General features: G+C 39.4%; 1 protein-coding gene across 3 annotated transcripts in view; it reads left to right on the forward strand.

Annotated features, from left to right (window-relative positions):
* THSD4 (thrombospondin type 1 domain containing 4) overlaps positions 1–6,897 on the forward strand; it is a 354,361-nt gene extending 347,464 nt beyond the window's left edge. For all 3 annotated transcript variants that reach the window (XM_054836973.1, XM_054836972.1, XM_054836974.1), the window contains one exon: positions 824–6,897. In XM_054836973.1, the coding sequence (XP_054692948.1) occupies positions 824–966 (143 nt within the window). In that variant the 3' untranslated portion in view covers positions 967–6,897. The remainder of the gene's footprint in view (positions 1–823) is intronic.
* Positions 6,898–10,581: the final 3,684 nt, after the last annotated feature.

The following is a 10,581-nucleotide window of genomic DNA, read 5'->3' on the forward strand; positions in this document are numbered from 1 at the left end:
ATTATTCTTCAACCTAATTTAACTATATAAAAAAACCTGGTATACCAATATTATTTAAAAACGTTAATGTATTTGTGTTATTTCTTTATTTAAAACAGGTTTGTACAGAATTGCTCATTTTTACATCTACTATTAGTGTTTTGTCATTTAGTCTTTTTCTTAACATCTTAGTTTCTGTGATCACATACATGATCATATGAAAATCTTAGTTACTTAAAAAGTATTTCTAGCCCTGTTGGCTGTAAAGGAAAACTTCAAAATGTGAACAGACCACATCCTAACAGCTTAGAAAAATGGGGAATGTTTACACCAACTTTTGTCTTTTTTGAATCTAGTTATCTAAGTAATCTAGTAATCTAAGGAGGGAGATGGTTTACTGTTTTCCAGTATTTACATATGTCAGTACTTGAAAATAGCATTTGCAGGTTCCGGTGCCACCTGTACACTGCCATGAGAGAATAGTACCTGTGAATCTAAAAATGAAATGGACAGGTACCTAAGTGAAGAGTACTAGAGACTTGCCTATCATCTTTAAAAGACAAATTTTGTATTTAAAAAAACCAGCAACCAAACCCCAAAAAAACCACACAACAGTATGAATGGGGATAGGTACATTTCTTCCACCGTTTTATGTATCTCTATTTTAAATGTAGAAAATCTTGAATAATCTAACTTATTTGCATAGGTAGCCTATTTTAACCTGACAATGAAAGTTTAAATACAAGTCCAAGGCATTTTACATAATAAAAAGAAAGGGGATTGGTTATTTGTTGCTCTAAGACTGTTTCCTTCAGTTTCTTCTCTCTTCCTTTTTTCTCCACAGATGAGAACTGCAAAGATAAATACTACAATTGCAATGTGGTGGTTCAGGCCCGGCTCTGTGTCTACACCTATTACAAAACAGCCTGTTGTGCATCCTGTACACGTGTGGCAAACAGACAATCAGGGTTTCTAGGACGCAGATAACAAATACTCTTCTACTCAAAGTGACAATGTCAGTCTTCGATGGAGCTTGAACAGTGTTATTGTTTTGACTACAGCAGGTTTTAGCTTCTTAGAGATGGGTTTTTTATATTGTTGAGTACATCAAGACTATGGTTAAATCTCACACCCTTTCAGTTATTGTGCAGTTATCTTTTTTAAAATGTTTGTTGTAAAACCATGATCTTTTTAAAGCATTAATTTTTAATGATACTATTCTTTGCGCCTGCTCAGCAGATAATTATTTAAAGAACATACGAGCCTTAGTATTGTGAAATCAATGAAAACTAAGCCAATCACAGGCAATTACTGGAGATATTTGACCAGTATGGATGCAGCTGCTGCATTATTTTCTGAGTGCTTACTCTTACTTGGTATTTTGGACTGCCTTAAATTAGACGACTAAATCAATGAAACGTGCATGTGAGAAAAATTACTTCACAAAGAACCAGACCCTTGAAGACCCATTTATCATCAGTTTCTTAGCACTCTAACATATATTTTTAATTATTTCAGTCCATTTATAATAAATTAAAGTCACTGTTAAGCTCTCTCAGTTGTACTTTTAACTAACTTCCTGTCCTCAGGCAGCAAATACATATACACTTGACTGCCAAAAAGTGCCTTTATATTTAATTCATAAACTCTTAAAGTTACACTTTTCTAATTTTGTATGGATTTTAAAATACATTACCTACCACAGTGCCACTAGTGTCTAGCCCTTTAACAACTGCAGCTGTCAGTAAGACAGATTTACCAGAGAGGTGAAGAGCCTTTGCTGGTATAAAAAAAGTGATTGTTTCCATTGGCAAGGTCTCTTTCCTGGAGGGCAGTTATATCAGTGAACTGATACCTTGCATAATGTCTTGTCTCTGCACTATTGCTTAACAACTACCATACCAAAGGACTTTGTCCAGACCTAGTCTGGATATGTCACCAGTTTCTGAAGCAACCACCAAAGGAGGCAGGCCTCTGTGCTTCATAGTAGTCTGTTACTCTTGAAATCAGGCAGCAGTATGAGTGTAGTAGCTGAGTATCTGTAACAGGAGGTCTTGGCTATTGACATTCTTCAGGTTTTGATCAGTTATTACAACATACTTGTCTTTAGTCATTGTTTCATCCAGCAGATCTATTCATGTCACTCCTTTTTTACAACTCAAGAATGGCTCCAGACTTAGAGCTGAATTTAGGTGGTGATTTTTCATTTCTGCAAGTACTGTACTCAGCCTTGGGACTTGCTAAAAGCAAATCGAATGTGCTGATGAAAGCTTTTGCCTCATCTGCATATTCTCTAGCATTTACCTGAGAGGTCTTTCAAATGTGTAAATAAGGCTGAGGGAAAAAATAAACACCTCTGCTTATTCAGCTGTTTATTACAACATATTGCTTGTAAATTAGTGATACCCAACTGTGCATCTATTTGTAAGGTGCCTGTTGTCTGAGTTGAAAAACAGTTTTAATAATGTGTGTTAAGTCACTCCCAGTGATGTGATATAACAGTGATTAAGGTGTCCTGCTACTGATGAGCCTCATTGTTGTTCTTACTGCTTTGGTGGAGAGGATGTAGAAGAGAGCTTGGGCATGGGGAGGCAAAGGTTGCTGGGTGTGGTACTGGTCACATCAGTTTGTGTGCTGGAAACCACAGGACTGTGGAACTCCTGTAGTTCAAAAGCTGCTTTGGATTGAGACAAACCTTAGATTTTTTGATTTGATCACTCATGAAAAATGTGTTTTGGCCGTGATGAACTACTACTGTTTGCCTAAGTGAAATGAAGAAGTGTTTCCCCTAAACTTCGAAGTTACTCTTCGTGACTATAAACCAAGGTGTTTCTGTACACCTTGATTTGGGCTTTTTCACTGTAATGAATTGATAACAAAACTTTTAGAAACAGAAGTGTTAATTGTTAAAATGAAAACCTTTCATTTGAATTCATTAATCTTTCACAGTCCTATTCCCTTGTATTATGAAGATTTATCCAGGAAGAGAACGTACAGATCTGTGATCATATTCCTTAGATTCTTGACCAAAGAATGATATGGGGAAAGTGCAGCATAACCAACTCTGGAATCCAGTATTTGTAAATACAGATTTTCTTCTGGATATCTCATTGCAGCATATTTGGACATAGAGTATGTAATTTTTGCTGTTGTCTCTTTTGTCCCAAGGAAGTGTATCCTGTCAGCTTGAGGGAAATACCTGTTCCATAAAAAGACTTTCTGAAACCACAAGACGAATGAAATACAGAGAGGTAATCAGGTTTGCAATCAGTTCATAGAAAATAATCTGCTTGCACACGCTTTTGGCTCTGAGCGAGTCAGCACATAGACAGGCGATCCTGGTCTTTTATAAAATATGCTATTTTGCTCTGGAATATGTGGCCATTGGGTTACTTTGTAAAGATTATCATCTTTTAGGCTCCATTAAGCTTAAAGTAAACAGAGTTCATGGGAGCTACATATCGAAGAATATATACATACACATAGCAATATAACCTTGTATTATGCCTAATGTGTACACCTTTGTGAATTGGATACAGTAAATTATGATTATACAAGCTGTACTTTTTTTAGTAAAGGGAGAGTTTTCAAGTGTACCAGATAAACCAAAAACGTTTCACCTAATTAAACATCTAATGATAAGGAAACTGCCAGAATGTTGCTGAACTTAATCATTTATCATGTCTTCTCATGTGTTAGCATAATCACAGTAGTTGTTCCTGCAAAATGAACTAATGAACCCTTCTTTTCAGCACTTTGAGGTACTAGTATTATCTACAGAATGTAAATGCTACAGATTTCACCATCACACAAAGTGCACTTTTGAAATTGTGACTATAGGAAGCGTTTGTTTGAACAGAACAGTGCACCAATTTAGGATGATGCCTGCAGAGGGCCTGATTTTACTTTCACCGTAAATCAGAGGTGGCCTTAATGAATGCAGTAAAATTGGATCAGGTGTAAAACCAATGTAAGTAAGAAATGATGCAGGCTTCTGAGTTTGAATGCTTTTATTTCTTTTTCTGATATTTTAACATCAGTCAAAATCCTGCAGAATGGTGGAAAAGAATGCTTCCTCATCTTAAAGATTGTCACCTTACACAATCCAGTAAGACCAGAGTAAGTGTAGGATGACTGCTGTAGACGGTTGATTTAAAGAGTCTAAGCAGTCTAACTGCTTATAGGGGTAAAATCAGCATACAGCTTTCATGTCTTGCAGACAGGCAGCTGGCCAAAATTGGCTCCATCTAGAGCAGGCTCTGTGTCTCAAAGCACTTTCCTTCTGGAATTGAGGACTGCTGGTGCAGTTGTTTATCAAGTTATCAAGGGTCCATCAGGGTTTGCTAGCTCCTGCACAGTGTCAGATCCAAGCATATGTAGGCAGAATTGCTTGTCTGTAGCAATCGCATGCCAAATTTGAGAGCACTCATTAGCAGCACTGAATTCATGGAGTTCTTCCTTCCTCTTGCTAGCTGAGAAGCCAAAGAAGATGGTGTGGAAGCATGAGGGTTGCTCCGGTGGGGATGACCTTGTGTCTGACTGGGCAGCAATGAGACAGAATTAGTGTTTGCTTTAGTGTCACTGACCTTCCGTCCCCAGGGCTCTGAATTAGGGAAGGGCTTGTTAGCAGGCAGTCGAGTGCTGGGGAGTGCAGGGCAGGAGACATGGGTGTTCTTGCAAGCCTGCTTGCCTTGCAGTCCAGCTGTAGCGCATGCCCACTGACTTGATGCAGGACTACCTCAGTATCCCTGCACTGGGAACTAGTGTCTTCCTCATTACACCCCGGTTTTAATGTTGTTGGTTAGATCCCGCTTTTATGACAGTACAGTGCAGTTCAGAGTTTAGAGCTTTTACACAGAAAAAACCCAATGTGTTGCAGAGCATGTTAAGTTAATGACATGTTAATGCAAACACATATTTTAGGTTACTTGTTCATAGACTTGATAAAAGTGGTCATGACTCAAGTGAGTACGTGAAACTCATAGAACAGAAGACCATATGGGGCAGCAGTATTGCCAGGACCTTGCTACTTACCTTGCTTATGTCCACATCCTAGAAGGTGCCAGTGGTCACCACTGAGTGAGGAGGGAGGTAAGTGCTGGAAACAGCTTGTGGGTAGTAAAGGGGAGGTTATGCCTTCCGAAGTAAAAACTTTGCTTCCACTCTTTATTATCTATACTAACATAAGTAGTAAAATGTGCTTTGAAGGGCTTTGCTTTTCTTCATCCTCATCCTGACCTGTCTCCCTTTCACACCCACAAATGTTCTCCTCTTCCTCTTATGTCACCTCCACCCCTTGACAATATTCAATTTTGCCAGAATTACTGAAAATCCTGAATTGGCCATTTGGTTCATAAGAATCTGTGTTAGAAATAAGCCCAGCTATTGAGCGAGATATGTTCCTGCCAGTCCAGTGATTTTATTCTTTTTTTGTGTGTGTGTATCTGTCCATGTTGGCTAGTTTTAAATGCATAGTATTAAAGTAGCTACTTAATTCCTGCGCAACAAACCTGTGATTGCACAGCTATTAAAGTATGTAGTGGCCCTTCATTCTCACATCTCACACCTGTTGCATTAAAAAAAGAGAATTATGCTGTTCACACTCAGAAAGGAAAAACTGTGTGTCTACCTGATTTTCTTGAGACTTACACTTAGTGTCTCTGACTTCTTTAAGAACTGTTCTGTGTATTGGGCAGGTAATTTATATGCGTGTCTGCAATTGGAACACAAAATAGGAAATTTTGAACACTGAAAGTAAATTTCCTTTATTCCTAAGCTTACAGAGGAGTATCTTTGTGGGGGATACATCAGCTGTTGTTTAGAAAATGGAGTAAAATAATTATTTCTGTATCAGAAATGAAAAATCATCCACTAAGCATTTTCAATATATTTCAGTATATTTCAATATATTTTAAAGCAAACTTGTCATCATTATAGTATCTCGATAGTGTGGGTGAAATTCAGACCTGGTGAAAGGGAGAAAATTCCGTTTAAGAGAACTCGCACCAGACCTGAACTCAGCTCTTTGCTTCTCAGCTTTTAGCAACCAAGTTCTTAAGAGTTCCCAATCTTCTATATCCCCGTTTACTCTAATGGATTATAGATAACTACCACTGTATCTGGTGAGGAGCTTAATTCTGAGAAATCATCGACCTCCCAGCGACAGTCTCTCGTTGCTGCTTGCCCTGAACTGTTTTGTCCATGCTGTGTTTGGGTTTCTTGAGACCAGTGGCCTTGGCAGGGGTTGGATACATGTGAGCTTGTGAAGTCCCATCGTAGTCACTCAGGATCTACCAGAGAGGATCAGGAAGGACTGGAGACAAAAGAAACCCTAACTTTTTTAATATGTATAAAATTGTCTACTTGACCCTCATAATTGATTTTGGCAGAAGGATATACTTTATTATAACTTATTTTGTTGTTATTTGTAAATACAAGATGTCTATGGGAAATATGTAATTCTGAGCTGTGTCTATGGAACGAGCCACTGCACCAAAATATTTCAAATATTTAGAATAGGCAGATTTTTTATTAAAAGGGACCTAATATGTATTTATTTACATATACCATTCAAATTTTGTCCAGCTCTTTCATTATACTAACCCAGCTTTTTATGGAATTTTATAGCACAGGTATTACATATATATTTTTGTATATATGTCATACTGTAAGTCCATAATACGAATTTCTAAACTTTCTGATTAGCCAGTTCCTTGAGTGAATTAAAGGGGAGAGTATAGGCAAATTGCTTTCTGACTCGTTCAGGAATATGTATCCATGGCAATGCACCTGAACCAGAACTGTACAGCATCCTTTTCATATTGTATACATTTTCTCTTTGATGAAAAAATGTTAACTATTTTTGTTTATGACTAATTTATTTTTTATTATTGTAAAAAATAAAGTAATTCAGATGAATTTATGTGATGTGATTTATTTCTTATTTGGTCGATTTGTTCTTCCAGAGTTTCTTGAGAATTAAGCACAAGTATCAACAAGGGTATAACACACTAAGGGAATCCTTACTGAAATTCAGGAATGGGCAAGATACAATCGTGTTGCAAAAGGCTGCATCGCCTGCGCTACAGCCTCGCAGAAGTGATAGCCTGCCCCTGAGATAACAACACGTATTCTACATGGAAAAGCGGCCATTGCCCGGGGGTCTGTCAGGGTCTGTTCGTTTCCTATGCAGTATATTCTCACCTTTATGGTCAGTTTGCAGGATGAGGCTCTGACGCTTCCCCATATGGACTCAGCAAAGGAGGTGGGATACAAACCCCCTGGAGCAGCAGTGCCTGCTGGGCCTCAGCTGAGCTGGCATTCTGAGGTTTGGAATCTTGCAAGTCTTTCTTTGTAATTGCATCTCTTTTTCAGTTAGTGCTTTACCAGTGAAAAATTAGCAACAAAATAATCTTGAGTGTGGATGCAGCTTAAGTGTGTTCATACCATACAATGATGTTTTACGCTGTAGGACAAGTATCCTGGATGCTGATGGAACGTGCAGTTTCCAGGTAGAATTTCTGTTGGTAGCTGATGAAAGATCAGCTTCCGCTCTGGCATGACCAGACCAGCACTATAGGCAGTTTGTTGTAATTTCACTATGAAGTAGTGAAATTCCAAGGGGGAAACCCCATACCTAAACCTTTTTGGAGATAATGTTATTTGACCTTTCATCATTGCTGTTAGAAATTCTGCACAGTTCAAGAAAAGTGCAAGTTACCGATATTTTGAGTTTCGCGTTTTATTCCAAAACTCCTAATTACACGCGTGTTGCAAAGGTGAAATACACGTGATGTGGCCGGGGACGCTTCGCGTCTGAGGGGGGCGACGGGGCACGCGCTGCCGCCGTGCAGCGCCGCCTCGTGCTTTTCGCGCTCAAACGGCGGCTCAGCTGCGCGAGCCGGCTGCCTGAGGAGTTGTCCGCCCGCGCTGAGGAGAGGCGGCCCGGAGCCCCGCGGCGGGCGGTGCTGTGGAGCTCTCCCGCGTCCTGCGAGCGGGCTTACGCGGAGAGTGCTGCTCTGGGTGAAGGAGAAAGTGGTTTCCTCGCCATCTGCAGCTGAGCTGGACGGGAGCGCCGCACCAGCCTGGGCCTCCTCCCCCGAGGCTGCGGGGCAGGGCGCCGCAGGTGGGAAAACCAGCGCTTCTTTCCCTCTGGGCCCCGCAGGTGCCGAGATTTGTGTCTGTAAGTGTTTAATCAACGTTTGTTTTTTTAAAACAAGTAGAACTTGAATTACCAAGGCATAAAATTACGTGATAATAAATTCCTTGTTCTCCTGTGTGTTCCTTATGTTTAAAATACAATTTTAATGTAAAATCAGGAGTTCTGTGGTGGATGCAGTACTGTTTTTTTTCTCATCTTTGTTCAGGAGTGAGGTGGTCATGATACATGTGGTGATTTGTCAGAGCATTCAAGCCTGAGTAGCCTGAGAAGGATTTTGTGTTGCCAGATGCCACCTCTTTCAGGCCACAAACAGAGTGGGTTCACTGCTTTCCATGATTTGTGCAGTGTGAGCCTGTCTAAAGGTAAATACAGAGGCTGTAACCAAAATTACATAAGCTGTATGCAGCCCTGCGCTGATGAATTGTTGAGTGCAAAACACTCATCTTTAGCGCCTGACTCCACACCCAATTTCTGTGTTAAACTTTGTCAGTTCAGAATACTCTTATGCAAGTAGTCTTATGTAGCTATAGCTAGCCACATAGTCTTAAAAGGAAATGGGAACCAAAGGAAACCATTATTGAGAGTTTATTGATGAGGTAGAATCAAATAATTGCTCTGAAAAGATCCCAAAAAATTTTGGCCCTCCACAGATGCCAGTTCCAATGAGGAACAAATACAGAAAAGTCAGCACTATCTTCCCGTCTTGTTTTCTAGTATAGCTAGGCTGATCTGAGCATTGATTAAGAATCAGCTGCCTTCTTTGATTTGGTTGGTTTTAGTGGGGTTTTTTGAGGTGTGTATATATATATATAGAGAGAGAGAATGTAGCATAACACCTATACACAAAAGAGTATAAAGCTCTTTACGCAATAGCTGAGATTGGAAGGCACCTCTGGAGACCATCTACTTCAAGCCTCCTGCTCAAAGCAGGGTCAGTGACAGCAGGTTGCCCAGGGCTGTGTTCAGTCAGGTTTTGAACACCTTCCAAAGGTGTTTTACTTTCAGATGGAATTTCCTGTTTGTTGTTCAGTTTGTTCCCATCGCCCCTTGTTCTATCTCTGTGCACCCCTGAGAAGAGCCTGGCTCTGTCATCTTCAATCCTTCCATCAGGTATTTGTACACATGGATGAGATCCCCCCCTGAGCCTTCTCTTCTCCAGATTGAACAGTCCTAGCTCTCAGCTGCTCCTTGAATGAGAGGTGCTCCAGTCTTCTAATCATTGTGCCTCTTCACTGGACTCCCTCTACTAAGTCTATCTCTGTCTTGTACTCAGATAGATCCTTGTACTTAATTGATCCTGATGACTTACACCTTAATATTCTAAGTGAGCCAACCCGGACACTGCACACAAGATACTCTTCTCTGTAAAGATGTACTATAATCCAGCTAGTGGGAAACTGCACTTACTTTTGTGTTATACCTAGCACAAATGATGAAAAAAGCATCCAAAATAAAGGCAGTAAATATATAAAAGAGGTACTTAAAACACATACTTAACTGCCTGGTAAGTAAGTGATGAAATCTGTCAGCTTTTTTAGTATCTCTTCTCTTCTCTTTTTTTTTTTTAATTTCTCAGACTGATTTTGTGTTTCTTATTATAATTGGCCATATGTTAGCAGTCAAGGCTTTGGTTACAGATAATGAGATACACAATAACAGTAAGAGTTTTGACTTAAAATTTCCCAGAGGCCTTGCTAAAACCACATAGATACCTTATTTATGCTGTTGAAATCTCTTGTTTAACTGAATTACTGTTCATCAACTATTCCTTGCTACCATATGTCAAAATGCAATTTATTGCAATTGCATGTTAATTCTTTTTTAGTAGATGGGTGATCAGAAGATTGAAGTGGATCTTAGATTTTCTCTATGTCAAGACGCAAAATGAGAGTTTTTATGTTAAGGTCTCAAATTTGACCTTCTTTAGGAGTTGTACCCATACTGAAATGCCAGTTCTTTTCTTTGTTTTGAGCTTTCGTTTTCTGGTTTCCAAGCTGCATTCTCCTTCACTGTATCGGCAGTCAGTCTTTTCCTGACCAATAGATTAGATGGAAGTGAACAAATCTAATATGTTCCAAGAATATGTCTCCTTTTGAATCCTGCTACTAGATTCACTACTGGTAGAAGAGAAGGGAAATTGTGTTCTTCTTAGTCTGCTGGTTTTGAAAATTCTTCTGCACTTACTAACTTGGCATTTGTGTGAAACACTGTGAGAGGCTTTTATGAGAGGGCTAGTTGCTATGGACTTCTGTGGGAGTTAACGCTTGCAAACCTAAGGGCTGAACTTGTCTCTAATAGAGCTTTTTTTCCATAAAAACTTCTCTTAAATAGAGTTGAGAACACGTCTATGTTTAACTAACTGAGGTCATTTATATGCTAGATTGGTAAGGAAAATAAGATCCAAGTAAAATTGTATTAGACCTTGAAGAAAAACAGCCCCA

This window comes from Grus americana, chromosome 10 (assembly GCF_028858705.1).
Source record: "Grus americana isolate bGruAme1 chromosome 10, bGruAme1.mat, whole genome shotgun sequence".
NCBI lineage: Eukaryota > Metazoa > Chordata > Aves > Gruiformes > Gruidae > Grus > Grus americana.